We start from the raw sequence: 21,283 nt of genomic DNA, 5'->3' as shown, positions 1-21,283 counted from the left end.
GATTGTAAAATTAGTCAAAATCCCGATTTTCACCAACTTTACCCGAAAAAATTGTTGTTTACTGATTTTGAAGTTTTTCTGATCAATTTAAAAAATCTATAATTTTACCTGGGGACATATTATGACAAGTTAACGACCCTACGCTAATTAACAGTCACAACAGGTGTCATAATTACTGGTTGTATGTAATCAGATTACCTAATGGGTCGTAACAGTCCTCAAAATTAATTTGTAAACACAAATTTGGTCAAACAGCCTTTCAATTTTAATCAATTTTATATCATAACAGCACAATTTGCAACATTTGCCGTAGTTCCACAACAAAATAATAATTAATTGAAAGTTGAGAACTGTAATGAACTCTCAAGAAAACATCGTTTATCTTGAAATCCGTTTAATTTTTGAAAACAGACGTCGAATGTCTGTTGATTTAAAATCGACGCCATTTTGAATTCTCTTCTACTGTGTTACTGAATAAGCCTCCGCTGGTAACAGCACCTCTGAATACAAAGAAAGATAACTCAAATTTTATCCTTTTTCTCATTGATACTGATAAGACCATAAGTGAGAGTAAATCAAAATCTGTCTTCATCCTTCTAACTTCAGGGCATGTAGTTTTAGGTCTTTTGAGTCAAGGTTCATAGATGAGAAGGTCTTTAGAGGGGGAAAAAGGGGGGTGGGTCTCTACTTTGAAATCCCTTATTTTTAATGCCATTTTTCTCTATTCTTCAGTTATTTTGTGAATTTTATAATTTAATAGTACAAGAATCATGCAAATAAAAGAAATAAAGGCCTACAAGCTCATCATTATTATACCAAAAGAAAAAAGAAGAGAACTTGACTTTTTTAGGAGAAAAAAAAATGCACACAGAAAAGTCACTAAAATTGTAACCCTTAAAAATATGGTCGCGCACTAAATCCCCCATGGAGATTTTCAAAAGTTGGCAGGTCTGATCATGATTTATTTTGTTAAAAAGCATCAAGCTGTAAAAATACAAAAGTTGATCATTTAAAGTTTTCTCAACATTATGTGACTGATGTTTTCATGGTTTTGATAAATTTTCTTTTCAATTAATAAATAATTTTAATCAAGTACATAGTGAAAACACAATGTAACACCAGCTTTTGTTTCGCATATTTCTGTCATATTTTCACAACTACTAGAACACACCCGTGATATCGCGGGTCCATCATTGAATTAAAGTATATAACTATGCGCAAGCCTTATTTTAGTATTAGTATTGTCATCTGATAAAGTCATGCCGATTATAAGATACACAGTTTTCTCTGCTTTCAAATCTTTCTGTTTGAACCCTTCGAACTGGGACTTATCAATTATTGGTAATATTAATTATTTGGAAAACAAAAGGTCCTGGAATGGAGTATTGTTTAATCAACAGCATTGTCCTATATATTAGTGATAAATAACAGTGGCGGATCCAGCCATTTTAAAAAGGGGGGTTCCCAACACAGAGTAAAGGGCTGGTTCCAACTATATGCTCCCATTCAAATGCATTGATCGGCCAAAAAAAGGGAGGGTTCCAACCCCCGGACCCCCCCCCCCCTTGAAATCTTTGATTCGCTGTTTTACGTCCTGTGATTATGACCCGTGTATATAGCATATTAATCCTGAATACACTGTTTGTTGGTGCGCCTGTCAGATGCAGAACGTACAGATAAGGTAACAGGTAACAGGTGAATATACTATAGGTATCGGTATTGGACTCGACCCGGAACTTCTTAATTATTGGCAATATTAATTACGTGGAAAACAAAAGGGCCTGGAGTGGTGTAATTTTTAATCTACACCTTTGTACTATATTAGTTATAAATAAAGTTGAATTCTTTGATTCGTCGTTTTTACGTGATGACGGCTGACAAATTGGACCTCGTAATTTTAGTATTATAGATATGATATAATCTAATAGCGAGAATTAATACACAAACATGATTAGACCACAAAAAGACTTTTTATGGATATATGTCATATGTGGTATCAGGAAAATTAAAATTCGAATGTAAACTATTCAGGTATCCTCATTTCCATTGTGAGGACAAGGATAATAGCATGAAATGTTAGGTTAAAGTATATAAATTTGAATTTAAAGATTGAACTAGAACATTTTTAAAGATAAACTTGTATCACCTGGTGTAAGAAAATGTGTGTCAAAAAAATTATAACTTGTACAAAAACCCTGTACAAATTATAAATTGTACAAAGTTATATTTTGTACACATCATATATTAAACAAATTTAACATGGGTGCCGAATTGACTACATCAAGTGCCGATTTAACCAGGTGCCAATTTGACTAGGTGCCGATTTGACTATACTGGGTGCCGATTTGACCAAGTGCCGATTTAACCAGGTGCCGATTTGACTAGAATTCTGCTTTTTCCAACATTTTTTATATAACTTTTGAATATCTATCATTATGTTTGTTAACGTTCAAATGCCACTTCATAATGTTCATCGCCCTAACAAATTTGGTACTTGCCTCCCTACCAAAAGAAAGAAAGCTAAATAAATTATATATATGAAAAGTTCTTCTTTTTTCCATGAGAAATAATTTTCAAAATTTTTGATTTTTTTTCTGAAAATTAGGCTGATCCGGATATTTAGGCTGGAATATTTGTAAATGGAAACCTTAGTGCCGTGGTATTCATCAATCACTGAATCATCTCTACGGGATTCTGGGTATGAAAATTTCATTTTCGTGGAAACAAGGCAACAACAACTTTTAGTACAGAATAAATTCAATGTAAAAAGTATTCTTTGTAATCAAGCCAAAAATTTACATTTTATCAAACGTTTTGTTGATAGAGAATGATAAAAGACTTTCGATGATTTTCAGAGTTTTCGTAGATGTCACAAAGCTGTCAGAAATGTTCCGAAAGTGAGAAAAAAGGGATTGGAATGTAATTCATCAGCTGACAAAATATTGTAAACAATCGAATTATTTCAATGAAATGACAAAGAATGTGATTTGTTTAATTTAAGACAATAACTCTCCTTTACCACTAAACTAGGGTAAGCGCCGAAATTGATCAAATAATTTTGTTTACGTGTGTACAAATTACTGTTGTTTCATCATGTTCATTGTTTATTTATGTACCCATCACCAGTAACCAATGATCATTGTTGATAAAATTAGAAATCTATTTAAAGAAAACTGTCATTTCATATGAAGTGCTTGTTTTCTATTCATTAGTTCGGGATTCAGTCGTACAGGTAAGGTATGACAGCTACAATATAATTAATATGAGGCAGGCATTAACTGTGAAAAGGTATGAAGTCTGTATGAATTGGTATTTTTAATTTTAATTCAAACATTTTTTAACTTCAAAATCTGCTAAAAATGAACCTCAAATACTGTAACGTTTACGATTTTGGTTCTCTTGTAAGGGATTTTAGTTTTGACGTTATATAAGTTATGAGGTTATATTCAATGTAAACAAAGAAACACTACATGTATCATCACTGACATCAGGTAATGTTTTTTCATGTATCAAAGAATTCTTAAAAATGAAATGTGTATTGTGTTCCTTCCAATACATGACAAACGAGAGAGAAAAAAGAAAGTAGTGCAAATGTGGGAAAAGAAAAAAGTCTGAATGAAAAGTTTTGAGTTCATTAGTAGAATGATTTTTTAAGGGGAAATTTTTAATTTTTGTTCCTTTTTTTGTTGTTTTTTATTTTTGTATCTTTACAGGGGACTTCCTCTCCTTATAATCTCCATAGAATTAAATTAAAACCAAAAAAAAACCAGCAAAATCTAAATAGTTCATCATCATATCTGTAATTATGTTGAGGTCTGTCAAACTGACTACATGTACATGTATGTTGTATGTATCTTTTGATAGATATCAATTCTAATTGATGTTGAAAAATATTTTGGTTCTATTCCCTCTGCCATGTTTCCATATAATTATGATGTCTTATGAAAGGCTATTATATTTGTTTACTTTGACGCCTCACATTGAAATTTGGTCTCAAAGTTGAGAGCAAAATTCTCTCTCAAAATCCAACCAAAAAAGATGGCTTCAGCATCATGACGTCGATGTAAGGAGTTAGCTAAAAATATTTATAGCCTTTCAATGCGTCATAATTATTCCCTTTGCCATGCTTTGTATGATTCAATTTTTTAAAATGAATGATACTGTATACATTTTGTCTGTAAGCTACATGTAGCTATATATATAGTGATAGTTTCTTCATCCTCTGATAAAACTACACGAAGAAGGCATTTGTTTTGTTAAATGCATGAATTATAATTTCAGATGTATTTATAATACACATAAAATACTTAAAAAGATAAAAACAATTTCATGTCTTTTTGTTGGGAATAAAAACATAAACCAACTGAATATAACTGTTGGTATAAAATGATAAAAACAAAAATGTCAAAAGTTTGAAGTTTATCATGTCAGTTATTTTGTACTTACATTTATCACACATTGCAAGTTACCATGGTTACCAAGATCAAGATAAAAATAAAGGGAGGGTTGAAAATTTTAAATAAATTTTCATACATGTATATAGTTTAAAAATGAATAAAAATTCTGTTATCATTTTTGTTCAAAGCATGAAATATAATTTCAGATAAAAAAAAGAGGGGGGTGAAAAATAAAAATGAATTTTTCATTTAGACTACAATTTAAAAAAAAAGTCTCGACATTTCAGATGTAATTGTTACTTTGTTATTTAGTCAGGACATAAAGTCTTTGATTTCACCTACGTTATATTAATTTTCAAAATAAAAGAAATCATGGTTCATAAAGTACAAAATGCAGGAGAGACATTTCATTGGGTGCACTCTTCATGCTCTTGTTATAGTTACAATGTATTTCCTATATAATTTTCAATTGAACAATACTCATGGTACTTCCTGGTATTTTTCACCACAAGCCTGTTCAATACATGTACTAGTATTGACGTTGGTTTTTTGCCGACCTTGGTACGTACACCTCCCATGACACATGCATGACATTGACATTCCTTGGATGGATGGATATGCAATACATACCCAATATATATGTAACATGTGTTATAAAAATATATATATACTACAGGAAATACACACATCAAAATAGCAATATGTACTAATTCAATTATTACTGTGTTGACATTTACACAAGTGCACCAGGTTAATGTATTTTCACTATAAAAAGACAAACAAGAGGCATGAGAAGTTTGTGCGGTGAAATTTCAATATTAAAAAAAAAAAAATCCTACACATTTGACTATATATACATGATATATGAGGTATACTGCAAATAACAAGTAATGATAGAATGATAGATTAAAAGGTTTCAATCCATCTTTGTTAGCAATTCTAACTTCCCCAGCTTACATGTATTTCTGATTCCTTATTTAATTGTTTATTGACTTAAGAGGCATGTACTTGACATGAATATATTTCATAATGTATTACTTATATATTAATGTACTTAGATAAGCATGTAATTATAAGTGTAATGTAAATTTTCAATATGATCGTGATTAAGATGAAGATAAATAATATTTTTACATATATATATAAACACTTGATGTCACAATTTAATATTTTCTTTATACATTGTATGTTAATCTACATATAATTGCACATTGATCAAACAATTATTAGTATGGTGTTCATTATCACTGGACTAGTATATATTTGTTTAGGGGCCAGCTGAAGGACGCCTCCGGGTGCTGGAATTTCTCGCTACATTGAAAACCTGTTGGTGACCCTCTGCTGTTGTTTTTTATTTGGTCGGGTTGTTGTCTCTTTGACACATTCCCCATTTCCATTCTCAATTTTATATAATTATCAATAAGAAAGGATACATTTGTTGCTAAAGCTACATTTACCATGTTTACCTACATATACTACATGTAATATACATGATATGCTTTCATTGTGAAATTTATTGTTATCCTAAAAATCCAATAGAATAAAACTTGAATTGTAGCATGTTTAGTCATGTACATGTAAGTAATCATGGTTATGGTATTTATGTATAACATCAACTAGCTAAACAGCAACCAAACAACAGCTAGTCAACCTATGAAATTCAATTATAGATGGTATTATTTTTGTCCAGAGATAAACAATAGTCAGTGCTCTTTGGCTATATATAAATGTGGCTGTTTCTTTAAAAGTAGATTATATAAGAAGATGTGGTTTAACATGTTTAAGGTCCAGTTTGGTCATGTATTCTGGTATTTGCATTGTGTACATTTTTGTTAAATTGGCTTTAAAAATTTTGTGCTTTGATATTATTGATGATTAAATTTTCATAGGACAGCAAAAAAAATGGCCATTAAATAGTATGGTGATTTCTTCATTGTCATCTTCTGAAGATTTGAGATTAATTTTGCAGGTTTCTGTTCTAATTGTTTAGGAATTTGGGGCAAAACTTGTGTAATAAGATTTTGGATGTTCATAATGTTGGACCATATTAGGTAAAAGTCCAATTTCAAAATTTTAAGTTCTTAAACCACATTTATTCTGTATCAGAAACATGGCTGTGTCAAATATTTATCACAATTCAAATTCAGAACTGTATTAACTTAATGTTATGTCCAAACTTGCCCAAACTATTCAGGATTGGACCTCTGAGGTAGTATCAAGCTGCATCCTGTGTAACATTAACTTTAAATAAACAACCACTAAAGTTTTTTGGAAATTTTGATACATGTAATATATATATATATACACACATTCATCATATCATTACCAATTTAATTCTGTTTTTACTTTAACCACAAGTAGATTTCCTTGCCAATTGTAGACTGGCTCTTATTGGACAAACTGAGTAACTGCCCCTTTGCCAATTGTCGACTGCCTCTTGAAACTGGACAAACTGAGTTACTGCCCCTTTATCAAATGAAGACTGGCCCTTATAACTGGACAAACTGAGTTACTGCCCCTTTACCAAATGTAGACCCTCTCTTATCTAGACAAACTGAGTTACTGCCCCTTTGCCAATTGTACATGTAGACTGCCTCTTATAACTGGACAAACTGCATGAACTAAGTTACTTGATCAATTTAAAATGAAAATAACTACATGTACATGAATATGTCATGCATCATGTGCATGTATTGATATCAAAAGTTCAGCTTAACATTATACGTAATTATAAAATATAAAAGACTTACAGATTACACATGAACAGATACATTTGATTTTTCTGCTTGCTCTTTATTGACAATGAAAGTTTACATGATACATCCCACCAAAGGGAACTAACTCTCTCAAAAAGATCTCTTGTTACAGAGTCAAGTGGAAATATTGAAACATTATACGGAATAGCAGGTTATTTTGGCAGGCTGTAAATTTTCGCGGATATTACAAAATCGCCAGAAAAAATTCTGCCAAATTTAAAGTGTACATGCAAGGGTTTTGATAAAAGTTTTGATTCCGCCAAAATAATAATCCCCAAAATATTTCGTATACCTTATTCAATGAAAATCTCGAAATTTTTCACCCGCGAAAATAACCCGCTATACATTATTTGTGTAGATTGTTGTTAACAGACATTTACTAATGTTTACTCTTTTATTTTCAGTTACATACAGATAGGAATGGCTATATCCTGGTAGTATCAGATAAAGAAACAGAAACAGTTGGGGGATCTTAATAAAAACATGAGTGTCGACAGGACTGTCAGGAAATGCAGGTTTCCAGGGAAGAAGCAGACAAAAACTGAAATTATAGAATCTAAAAATAAAACTCATGAAACAAGAGATGACAGTTCTGAAGACATAGGTCAAATGATGACATACAAAGGTCAAGGTGACCCTGGTCTATCTACACAGGGCCGCAGAGAATCATATGAGACTGAACATGATAATTATATATTTATTAAGTTTAAGAACGACAGTGATTTAAAACTTTCTGGGAAGAGCCATTTTACTTTGCATCCTGACAATGAAGCCTCCAGTAGTCATAGCGATGCAGGGAGGTATGACATGGAGATGATACCAGAAAACTTAAGGGACGATTCAGATGAGGATGATGATAATTCTAACACTGAGGATTATAATGATTTATATGATATTGATGCTGAGGACGAATTAGATTATATAACCGACAGATTAGGGGATCGTTTTAGAAATGTCTTTGATCAAGATGATAGCTTTATTCAGCAATTTCTAGAAGATATACAAGGAATGGACATGGATTTTGATGGTCCGATTCCTTGGCCAATGCGACAAATGCTTGATGGACAAAAACAGGATCCTCAATATCCATGTAGTAGTAAAATAAAAGGAAATTGTGAAATCTGTCTGAGTGAAGACATTGATACCAGAAAGAGGCTATGTTGTAGTGTACCTGTTTGTGAGAACTGTTTGCAGGAATATGTAAAAAATGAGGTCGAACAAAGAAATGTACGTTTACAATGTATTAATTGTGACTCTTATGTTCATAGAGATGAAATTTTGGCTTTGTTACCGACAGAATTGAAAGATAAATTTTACCGATTTTTAATTGAGGAAAATAAAGATCCTAATGTGAAAACTTGTCCACGATGTTGTTTACTTCAAAACAAAAGTGAAATTTTACCAACTTTATCACCCGAAACGTTGAAAAAGAAAAAGAAAAATTCAGCAGCAGGTCTAAAGGTCATTTGTTCACGGTGCGCATTAACCTGGTGCTATGATTGTCATGCTCCTTGGCATGAAGATGTTAAGTGCAAAGAGTTCAAAAAGGGGGACAAGCTGGTGAAGAACTGGGCTAAAGAGTTGAGTTATGGTCAAAAGAATGCTGTCAGATGTCCTAAATGTAAGGTAAGCTTGACCAGAGCACATAAGGATTTGGTTCTCTTTGGCCTGTTTGTTGGTTTTTTTTGTCACTTTAGATGTAAAATATGCATAGAATACAATTTTTATTAACCTCCAAGCCAATCAATATTTTAATATTATTAACCTCAAAGCCAATCATTATTTGGATATTATTAACCTCCAAGCCAATCAATATTTTGATATTATTAACCTCCAAGCCAATCAATATTTGGATATTATTAACCTCCAAGCCAATCAATATTTGGATATTATTAACCTCCAAGCCAATCAATATTTGGATTTTATTAACCTCCAAGCCAATCAATATTTGGATATTTATTTGGATATAAGTCAACAAGCTAAGATAACAAGTAAGCATGCAAACATTCAGTTAACTTTGTGAAAGAAATCTCATGGTTAATTATCATGTAACTTGTTTATTTTGGCTATCATGTTTATCATATTAATCATGTTTATTATAGGTATTTATCCAGAAGATGAGTGGCTGTAGTCATATGACTTGAAGGAATTGTTATTGATCATGTTTATCATACTAATCATGTTTATTATAGGTATTTATCCAGAAGAAAAGTGGCTGTAGTCATATGACCTGTAGGAATTGTAACACAAGTTTTTGTTATCGCTGTGGAGATCGGTACATACAGATGAAACTGATTGGTAAACACAGTGACAGATTTAGTCCGTTTGGATGTAAATATAACTTACTACCAGACAAGCCAATGGCTAGGAAGGCAGTCAGGGGGAGTGTCCTTGGTAGGTCAATATTCAGTACATTAATATAAAAGAAGGCAGGGTTTCCGCTGGCGGTCGCCATTTTCGCAATTTGCGAAAAAATAATAATTGTGGCGATAAAAATTCATCATTTGCGAAAGAATTTGGCGAAAGAAAAATATATAACGAATTAATTTCCTCCATCTTGTGTTTTAACTTTTTTTCGAGTTTCTCGGACTTTATCCGATCAGACATGTCAGACAATACTCGGAATTCACCTTGACCTCATTAAGATTTGGACAGAAAATCAATAATCAGATGATTGCATTTTATGGCTGTCGACAACAAAGGACTAATTAATAAAGGTGTTGTTTGAATTGTTTGACAAAATGATATGGTTAAATGGCTTCCCCTAAATGTCACATACAAAATTTATTTACCACTTTGCGACGCACATAATTAAAGCAAACTTTTGACATCTCCTTTTCTTTTTAAAGATAGTTTAGAAAAGAAAGCTGTTGTGACGAAAAATGTTTAAAAGCAAGAAAAATCTCCGATTTAAAACTTTAATTATCCTTTGACTTTAATATACGTAATTGATTAGGGAGACTACTTTAAAGTTGTTTGAGTGACACACGTGTTTCAAGCATAGTTTTACGTTTCAACTTGTTCATTTACGATGGTCAAGAAAAGAAAACTGTCGTTATGAAAAAAATCTATCCAAAAAGTTGGGAACAACCCCTGGAATGAGAGTAACCCTTCAATGTAATGACTACACATGAAATGAGGGATCAATTTCATGTGATAAAAGCTTTTGGTTTGTTATAAAAAAAAACACTTCTTAGTACAAAAGGGCACATCAGCATTTTTCTTTTAAAGAAACTTTCCCTACCAACTATACTGGTATTATATGATCTAAACATGTCCATGAATTTTGTTATATTCCAGGACTTATATCTTCTTTATTATCAAAAGTATAGTTGCCTCCTCATTTACAAAAGTTGTTTAAAATACAATGAATATTTTTCCCTTTTAAGTTAAATAAAAATCTGTTGTTGTAAAGTAAATGTTAAGTGTTTATTCATTAAAATGTAGACTCTAAAATAAGTTTGAGAGAATAATTATAGAAACAATGGGACAAAGTTATCTTCTTTAAGAAGGGGGGGGGGCAGAAAAAAGGTAAATTTGAAACGATATGTTACTTGGCGAAAAAAATAATAAAGTGGCGAAAGAGTTGGCGAAAAAAATAATTGACCCAGGGGAAACCCTGAAAGAAGGAAATGTGGTATAATTGTCAATAAAACAACTTTTCACCATAGCCAAAATTACATGAATTTATGCAACTATAGGTCAAAGGCCTTCAACAATGAGACAAATCTAGACTTTTTTATTTTGTCAGCTTTGAATATTTATGACATCACAAAATCATAAAAAGATTAAAGCTACGAGTTATATACATGATATAGAAAATCTAAAATATGATTTTTTTGGTTCATAATCAGTCAATAATGAACATGATGAAAGTGAAATAATAAATCGCTTTTAGCAGCCTGTATGTTTCAATTTTGTCAAAATAAGATAAGAAACATTGATGATGAATTATTCACTTGCAAGTGAATAATTCGACCTCATTGAATCCATATTCATGTGAACTTCATTTAACCAGGATAAATAGATAAAGGAAGATGTGGTATGAGTGCCAATGAGACAACTCTCCATCCAAATAACAATTTATAAAAGTAAACCATTATAGGTCAAGGTACAGCCTTCATCAAGGAGCCGTGGCTCACACCGAACAGCAATATATAAACATATATTTTTAATCTATGATAGGAAATTAAAGACACATAGCAAAATTAAATTGCACGAATTAGCTTAATCTATATAATCTATATTTATGTTTATATACTGTATATGGCCATCGAAGGTTGACTTGATAGTTGATTAGATGGCATCTCTAGACTAAAATACACACGAAACGAACCTTCATAACGATACCATGCTCTGTAAAATGTTTATTTTAGACTTTTAATAGTGTGGATAATTGTTTTACATTATTATAAAACAAATATGAGAATTTAAGTCAAACGGGTGAATATGAATTTGACAGCTAGTGCCCCCATAACAACCTGATTTATCAAGTTTATGACAAAACAATAAAAACAAATTTCTGAGGAACTTATTATATTAAAATAAGCTGATCACAAACTCTTAGATTTGATACTTTAAGCACTGGATCAACTATACGTTGTGTTTGGAATGATTTGTTGATGTAACAACAGTGTTTTTTTGCATTTCTAGGTGCAAAGATATTTGGAGGTGTTTTGCTAAGTGGTTTAATTGTAGCAGCCGCTGCAGTGTTCATAGGTGGCAGTGTCATCTTTGTTCCGACTTACTTTGGGGTCAAATATTACCACCATCGTAAACGACAGAAATGGATCAGAAACCACAGAAAGCAGAGAGAGGAACAGAACAGAGTCAGAACGAAGGCACAACTAGGTATGTATATGTTCTGGACCATACAGGTATGACTAGGTATGTATATGTTCTGGACCATATCAGTATTTGGATCATAAACATATGGTGATGAGTCTGGTGACCATATAAGTATTATACTCCTTTGGTTATTATAAGTTATATGGTTCGCTACTGACCCCCTACGGATCCATAGAAACTTTGTAAAATCCATAGAGGGTGACGCCGGAGGCCTAATCCACTATGGATTTTATTGACTGTCTATGGGTCTGTAGGGGGTCAGTAGTTAACTGTATAACGAGTTTATCGCACTCTGGACTTTTTCTGCTGCATTTTGTTGCAAAATAAACAATAAAAGAAAAACAACATTTATGGACGACGTCACCATTAACAGTAGACATGACGTCATGGACCCCCTATGAAATTTACTAACCCCTACGGTCTCATAGGGGGTCACCACGTGACGGCTTTAAACCAATCACAACGTGACAATTTACCAGCGGTGCGATAAATTATATTAAAGGGCTGGACCATATGAGTATATAGACCATATAAATAAATTCTAGAACACACAGCTAATTCTCAGAAGCAAATACAGCACAAGTTACTGTTTGAATTTCCTAATCGTTTACATACATTGTCTGAATTCACAAGTTATAGTGGTGGAATCTGTTTCTATAATGATTTTTACCCTTCCTTTACAAAGATTTAAAGAACGTTGTGTTCTTGATATACAATGTATGTGACGTCATCAGCCATTGTCGCCCTTTTTCGCTCACCTGGCCCAAGGGTCTATTGACTCAGCCATTGTTGCCCTTTTTAGCTCACCTTGCCCAATGGTCTGTTGACTTTGTTTGAAACACATGTATTACTTTGTGATTAGGTACATTTAAGGGGAACCATTAGTGGTAGGCCAATGATAATTGCCAATTGGCATGCAGTAGTATAAGTGAATATTTGCATAACTTACCTGTTAAAATATTGCTTTCTTAATTTCAACATTTGCATTATCAAAATAACAAAAAGGCGAGACATATCTCTGTGTTAACAGTTTATTCTAAGATATTTATTAATTGTTTTAAAAACAAACAAAAAGTACTTTATTTAATTATTGTCCTTGTACCTAGGGTAAATTATGTGCAAAGCAGGAGACAGTGAAACTCTCTTCTTTTATTTTTTTTTTATTATAAGTCTTTATTAATTACTTTCCTTTGTACAAAACAATAGCTGCAAGAAAAACAGAAACGAGAGACATAGAAATAGGAATTCCTTATACAGATCACAGTGACACCATGACCTCTACAGAGAGCAGCTCTTCTAGTGGTCGACATGGTTCCACAGAGGTCAAAGTTTGGGTAAGTGAACAATTGTACAATAAGGAGATGAGGTATAAAAAAAGAAGATGTGGTATGATTGCCAATGAGACAACTCTTCACAAGAGACCAAATGATACAGCAATTAACAGCTATAGGTCAATTTACAGTCTTAAACAATGAGCAAAGCCAATACCATGATGTGGTATGTTTGACAGTCAATGTACAGTCTTAAACAATGAGCAAAGCCAATACCATGATGTGGTATGTTAAACAATGAGCAAAGCAAATACCATGATGTGGTATGTTAAACAATGAGCAAAGCCAATACCATGATGTGGTATGTTTGACAGTCAATGTACAGTCTTAAACAATGAGCAAAGCCAATACCATGATGTGGTATGTTAAACAATGAGCAAAGCCAATACCATGATGTGGTATGTTTGACAGTCAATGTACAGTCTTAAACCATGAGCAAAGCCAATACCATGATGTGGTATGTTAAACAATGAGCAAAGCCAATACCATGATGTGGTATGTTTGACAGTCAATGTACAGTCTTAAACAATGAGCAAAGCCAATACCATGATGTGGTATGTTAAACAATGAGCAAAGCCAATACCATGATGTGGTATGTTTGACAGTCAATGTACAGTCTTAAACAATGAGCAAAGCCAATACCATGATGTGGTATGTTAAACAATGAGCAAAGCCAATACCATGATGTGGTATGTTTGACAGTCAATTTTCAGTCTTAAACAATGATCAAATTAGTATGGCGTTCATTATCACTGGACTAGTATATATTTGTTTAGGGGCCAGCTGAAGGACGCCCCCGGGCGCGGGAATTTATCGCTACATTGAAGACCTGTTGGTGACCCTCTGCTGTTGTTTTTTATTTGGTCGGGTTGTTGTCTCTTTGACACATTCCCCATTTCCATTCTCAATTTTATTATCAAAGCCAATACCATGATGTGGTATGTTTGACAGTCAATGTACAGTCTTAAACAATGAGCAAAGCCAATACCATGATGTGGTATGTTAAATAATGAGCAAAGCCAATACCATGATGTGGTATGTTTGACAGTCAATGTACAGTCTTAAACAATGAGCAAAGCCAATACCATGATGTGGTATGTTTGACAGTCAATGTACAGTCTTAAACAATGAGCAAAGCCAATACCATGATGTGGTATGTTAAACAATGAGCAAAGCCAATACCATGATGTGGTATGTTAAACAATGAGCAAAGCCAATACCATGATGTGGTATGTTTGACAGTCAATGTACAGTCTTAAACAATGAGCAAAGCCAATACCATGATGTGGTATGTTTGACAGTCAATGTACAGTCTTAAACAATGAGCAAAGCCAATACCATGATGTGGTATGTTAAACAATGAGCAAAGCCAATACCATGATGTGGTATGTTTGACAGTCAATGTACAGTCTTAAACAATGAGCAAAGCCAATACCATGATGTGGTATGTTTGACAGTCAATGTACAGTCTTAAACAATGAGCAAAGCCAATACCATGATGTAGTATGTTAAACAATGAGCAAAGCCAATACCATGATGTGGTATGTTTGACAGTCAATGTACAGTCTTAAACAATGAGCAAAGCCAATACCATGATGTAGTATGTTAAACAATGAGCAAAGCCAATACCATGATGTGGTATGTTTGACAGTCAATGTACAGTCTTAAACAATGAGCAAAGCCAATACCATGATGTGGTATGTTTGACAATTATTTTACAAAAACAGGAACAAGTACTTCTAAGATCTAACTCTTTTGCTACATGTAGTTGTAAACAAGTAAAACAGTTGTTATGGTCAATAATAAACAATTGATAATACCGTATATAAACAATTGATAATACCGTATATAAACAATTGATAATACCGTATATAAACAATTGATAATACCGTATATAAACAATTGATAATACCGTATATAAACAATTGATAATACCGTACATAAACAATTGATAATACCGTATATAAACAATTGATAATACCGTATCTATAAGTAAAAGACTAGGAAATACGTCAGTTCCAAGATACTGTGGATTCATTTATTTTCGTGGGTACCAATTTTCGTGGATTAGGGAAAACTTGCAAGATCGTGGATATTTAATTTCGAGGTTTTGCTGAAGTCTGTATACAAGCCTTTAGAAAATTTGTTATTCGTTGAACATTTAATTTCGTGGTTCAACAGTACCCACGAAAGCCACGAAAATTGGTATCCAACGAATAATAATGAATCCACAGTAGTCTGTTTTACCGTGTTCTATTTTATTTCACAAGTCACATGATAACATCAGAAATCAATGCAATGTTGGGATCAGTACAACAAGGTCTGCATGTAATCATCATAATTTCGTAATTAACAATACTAGTATTATTTTGGTTGTGATGGATTGTAGAAATCCATTATATAACAGAACTATGGCACAACCTATTTGATGGATTAACCCCTATCAACACTTTCATTATGATACTTTTTGAGTTATTTCTCTTGGCAGCCATTTTGAAGGTGTAGATGGTTGATTTTATTATTATACCCCCGCTTTAAAAAAGGGGGGTATACTGTTTTACATCTGTCTGTCCTTCCGTCGGTCCGTCAGTCAGTCCGTCTGTCCCATGAATATTTTTCGTCGCATTTTTCTCAGGAACTACAATACAAGGATTTCTGAAATTTGGTTTCAGGGTTTATCTAAGTCAGCTATACCGTGTGATGCATTTTCAGATTGATCACTTGACAACTTCCTGTTTACCGAACACTTGTATGATTTTACACATGATAGCCAAGTTGAAAATTTTCGTCACATTTTTCTCAGGAACTACAATACAAGGATTTCTGAAATTTGGTTTCAGCATTTATTTAAGTCAGCTATACCGTGTGATGCGTTTTCAGATTCATCACTCGACAACTTCCTGTTTACCGAACACTTGCATATTTTTACACTATTAATATTATCCTCTTGCGGCGGGGTATCATCAGTGAGCAGTAGCTCGCAGTTTCACTTGTTTGAATAGCTATAATCAATGGTAACATGTTGTACTTGTAAACATGGTAAACAAGTCTGATGAGAGATCCTTACTAGATTTTAGTAAAACAAGGCTTAAAGTCATATGAAACCTCAATTTAAAAGAAAATGATGCATATGTGTTTTATAACAAAATGGATAGTTTTCATTATTAAACTTATGTATTCTTTTTTCTGAAGAAAATTCTTTTATTTGTCCAGATTTAAAAGCAGTTTACTTTTTTTTAATTGCTAGCTTCCAGGAAGCAATTTGCAGACACGTTTTCAATATGCAAGTTACCTTAGTGTGACCCTTCTCGTAAAAATCCTGTGATCCCAATATGCATGTATCTGTCACTGAAATAAATTATTATCTGATTGTCATGTTGTTTATTTACGACTGTGACATAATTTTCATGGGAGATAACTCTTGTACAAATCAAGAAACTCAAAAGGTTATTAGCCTGTGCATAATAGGGTTATTCACCGCTGGTGTAAATTTTTAGGGTTGTTTGTCCTTCCTTGCAATTAAATTAAAATAAACTAAATTATTCCATGTCACGTGATAATGTTTTACCCAATAGAATTGTTTGAAATATATGTAAGGTATTATAATATCAAACTAACATTCAAATCATTATTTTTGCAGGTCCATTCTGAGAATGAAGAGAAACCATTAGATGTTGTAAAGTACAAATCTCAAGAACAACAGACGACATCTAGTATCCATGACAACACAGTAACAACTGCTGAAGTGACAATGGAAGATGATTTGGTGGTACTCCATGTTAAAACAACAAGTAAAATAACATCAGGAGAAGGTGATCAGTCTGAACAGGAAGTAGATGGCAGCACTGATCAAAACTTTGTTGATGAGAAAAGTTTGTTTGAAAATTCCAATGATACAAAGGAACATAAAGTTGTTACTGAGATAAATGTGGACACACAAGGATGTTTTGTCAAAATTCTTGGTAAACTTCCTGTCAAATGGGAAAAAGAAGAAGAAAAAGAAGTAAAACTGAAAGAAAATGGAGGTTCCGTTAAACCTGCTATTGTAAAAGAAAAGAGAAGAAGAATAGGTACAAGGAGAGCGAAAAATCTGGATCATCTAAATGTTTCAGATTCTGACAAAGTAGAGAAGTATGAAAGAGCAGACGATCATGAAATGGCACCGAGTAATGATACAAGTGACGATATATCTGAAATCCAACAAGTTAAACAAAACTGTGATCAAATGGACCCATATTATGGATTGGTTTCCATGGAAACCTGTGATACTGGATTCTAGTAGGTCTTTTCTGATGTCTATTTAATTATGCAGAGATTATGTTTTATATATACTGTTGTCAGCTAGTCATTCATTGTTTTTCTGTTGATGATATTCATTGATATTAGGCCAAACATAAAAGTATGTGTTTACTGTACCCCTACCTTCCCTAATTTTTATCCCCTACCCTATAGGTTTTTTTTGTCATTTTTGAATAAGCACTGTTTACGTTACAATGTTGCTCACATTCATGACATACACTCAATTCAAAAATATTAATATTAAAAAAAAAATCCCTACCTTCCTACTGACTTTTTTCTAGCATGTGACAGTAAACACACATATTTTTTTGTTTGGCCTGACATGAATATACATGTATGTATTGCCGATAAAGAAGGTGAAAATGTTTTCGGAAATAATAAGTTTAAACATGTTAAAGGCTCTACTATGAAATATTTGAAAAGTAGTGGTTGGTTTTTTCACACACATACATTGATATAGAATACAACAAAGTCTTACAAAACTTTTCATGTGTTTGATTAAATAATATATACCCTCTGCTATTTGTAATTACTGCCATCATGGCCATTTCTAATTTCTTCTGAACTTCATGTTACATTAACTTTTGATTAGAGAGGTACTGTAGTTAAAAGTAGTCCTTATAGATTAATACACCCCATTGCTAGACTATACAACAATGTCATTACGTTTACATTTATATTTTATATAATTGCCTCTGTCGTTAAAGGCAGGTCAAAACATGTCTCAAATATTTGTTCTTAGTTGTCATAATATTAGCGTTCAATCAGAGTTCAAACTTTTATCTCAAGACAATATCTCCACAATGCACTCATATTTTATATAAGGAAATGTTTCCGTACATATTTAAGTAGCAAGGTGTGACCTTGAAGGTGATATTAAAAATAGAAAGCTGTGTGGGCACTGTTAGTAAAGAAAAGTTGAATGATAAATTTTATTATTGACATAAAAGTAGATGGCTCATGTTGTGACCCACCAGATTATATTAAGGACTTCTTACATCTTAAGAAAGCTATATCCACATCCAATTGTTTTTGAGCATGTACATGATATATTTGAACTTGTAAATGTATCAAAATTGTATAACGAATATTTAATTATGTGCAATTTTTTACTTTAACTGATATTATATATTTGTTTATGCCATGTTGGCTGTGAGGTTTGTTTTGTTGTAGATTTTGATGTGATTTTGATAAGTTATGGCACCTGTGAGTGTCATGATTTTGATAAGTTATGGCACCTGTGAGTGTCATGATTTTGATAAGTTATGGCACCTGTGAGTGTCATGATTTTGATAAGTTATGATCACCTGTGAGTGTCATGATTTAATTTTTACTGTGGATTCATTTATTTTGGTGGATATCAATATTCGTAGATTGAGGAAAACTTGCATGTTCGTGGATATTTTATTTTGTGGTTTTCCAAAAAGTCTGCATTTAATCTTACAATAAAGTTTGCAATTTGTTAACGTTTAAATTCGTGGTTTCCCTGTACCAACGAAATCCTTGAAAATTGGTGTCTAACAAAAAATAATGAATCCACAGTAGGTTATGATGATACATGTGATGTTTTTAGTTCTGGCTGGCTAGCTATATCTCAATTCTACCTATGAGTACACATTTTCTTGTGTTTTTGAGTACAATGTATGACATTATACAAACAATAAATATGTGTAGTGGTGTGAACAGTCTTCAGGTCCAATCCATGACCATATTAAGTGATTTGTATGTCCTACCGACAATTTCATGTACAAAGGGAAATAACTCAATTCATAATATGGTCAAAAGTTTCTTTGCTTTTAAAATACAACTTCCAAAGTTTGAAGTTCAAAATGTAAATCAAAACAATCATTACCCCTTTATGTTCTGAAGGATATTGATAACTGTAAATTCAGAAATAATTGTGTTCATTTATAATTGCGATTTTGTCATTTTAGACTTAAATGCTATTTTAATTTTTACGAATTCGAGAAAAATCCTTTTTAATTCATACAAAATATTTCAAATTGTGAGTTTAATGTATTGGGTTTACAACTCTGTTGAATTTTTTGCAATAATAAAAACCTCGCATTAATTTCTGAATTTACAATTTTTGTTAAATCAATTTATGATAAGTTATAATTATAGTAATCAGTGCAAAGTAATTATGTTATGCATATCATCTCAATCCTCCTCCAAAACAAATTCCTTATAAACCTACATGAAATATATGGAAGGCATTCATGATGACGACAGTGTGTCGGTGTAAAATTGATTCTTGTGCAGCAAGGAAATTAAAAAATCTCTTCTATAGGTTGTTACCCAATTTCAAAGTGCCTTCTGTTGGTACCATATAAAAATTAGAAGATGTGGTATAATTGCCAATAAGACTATCCATAAGAGACCAAAAGACAACTATAGGTCCCGTACAACAATGAGCAAAACCCTAAATGCATAGGCAGCTATAATTGGCTCTGAAATGACAAATGTAAATCAATTCAAACAAGAAAATTAGTGACATGATTGATGTAAAAAAAAAATTTGAACAAAATACAAATATGATATAAAGCCAACAAACAACAACCACTGAATAACAGGCTCCTGACTTGGGACAGGCTCATACAGAATGTGGGAAGGTTAAACATGTTCGTTTTAATTGTACTTGCAATAATTATTTGATGGGGGGAACAATTAATTTTGAGTTATCTGCTCTTAAACAAGATAATTATGGAAATATGAAATTAGCCTTGTCGCAGCTTTATTGACATGGTCATAGTTAGCCAACATTGATATTTGTTTATTTTCTTGTCTTGTTTTGTTTTATTGATGATTCTGGTCATAAAAAGTCATTAGAATGATTGTTTAGGGTAAATTTTTGGGGTAAAATGGTTGTCTCGACTTTAGAATAGTAAATACCCAGTAGTATGTATTGTTAGTCAATGTTTGATGGTACCGTGGATTCATTTATTTTTCGTGGGTACCAATTTTTGTGGATTACTGAAAACTTGCATATTCATGGATATTTGATTTTAGTGGTTATTTCCAGTCTCTGTATACAAGTATAAAAAAGAAGATGTGGTATGATTGCCAATGAGACAATTCTCCACAAAAGACCAAAATGACACAGACATTAACAACTATAGGTCACCACACGGCCTTCAACAATGAGCAAAGCCCATACTGCAGCCTAATTGAAAATATGTTATTCATTGAACACTTGAATTGGTTGTTCACCTGTACCCACGAAACCCACAAAACGTAAATTGGTATCCAATGAATAAGGGAGCTACCATTTGATTTTTATGGGGGACTAGGTTGAAATTTGAAAAAAATAGGCAGGACAGGAGTTTTGAGTAAAAAAAAAGGCAGGATGAGACACTTGCAAAAAAAAAAAAGTCAGGACGACAATTTAGGTAAAAAAAAGGCAGGGCCGAACAGAGTGAAAAATAAAAAGGCAGGACAGAGATTACAGCTAAAAAAAAATGCAGGACAACATTTTTCATCCTAGCCCCCCCATAAAAATCCAATGGTAGCTCCCTAATAATGAATCAACAGTAACTAATAATTGACTTACAAAATGTATTTATCTTATACCATAGTGTAAGTTTTATCTTTGTTTCTTGTAGAAATTGATCTGTTGATTTAGAAAGATTCTCATGCTTTAGTATTGTTTAGA

General features: G+C 32.5%; 2 protein-coding genes across 5 annotated transcripts in view; one reads left to right on the top strand and one right to left on the bottom strand.

Annotated features, from left to right (window-relative positions):
- LOC143054974 (prolyl endopeptidase-like) overlaps positions 1-2,794 on the bottom strand; it is a 54,160-nt gene extending 51,366 nt beyond the window's left edge. For all 4 annotated transcript variants that reach the window (XM_076228073.1, XM_076228074.1, XM_076228072.1 and 1 more), the window contains exon 1: positions 2,648-2,794. In XM_076228073.1, the coding sequence (XP_076084188.1) occupies positions 2,648-2,713 (66 nt within the window). In that variant the 5' untranslated portion in view covers positions 2,714-2,794. The remainder of the gene's footprint in view (positions 1-2,647) is intronic.
- An 86-nt stretch (positions 2,795-2,880) lies between these two features.
- On the top strand, positions 2,881-21,036 carry LOC143054973 (uncharacterized). Its single transcript, XM_076228071.1, has 6 exons — positions 2,881-3,031; positions 7,558-8,779; positions 9,346-9,547; positions 11,807-12,004; positions 13,208-13,335; positions 16,973-21,036. Exons 2-6 carry the CDS (start codon positions 7,637-7,639, stop codon positions 17,609-17,611), a joined length of 2,310 nt encoding a protein of 769 aa, XP_076084186.1. The 5' UTR covers positions 2,881-3,031; positions 7,558-7,636; the 3' UTR covers positions 17,612-21,036.
- The last annotated feature ends 247 nt before the right edge of the window (positions 21,037-21,283 follow it).

This window comes from Mytilus galloprovincialis, chromosome 12, assembly GCF_965363235.1.
Source record: "Mytilus galloprovincialis chromosome 12, xbMytGall1.hap1.1, whole genome shotgun sequence".
Lineage (NCBI taxonomy): Eukaryota > Metazoa > Mollusca > Bivalvia > Mytilida > Mytilidae > Mytilus > Mytilus galloprovincialis.
Note: the sequence above shows the minus strand (reverse complement) of the source record. Positions and strands in the feature narration are given on the sequence as shown.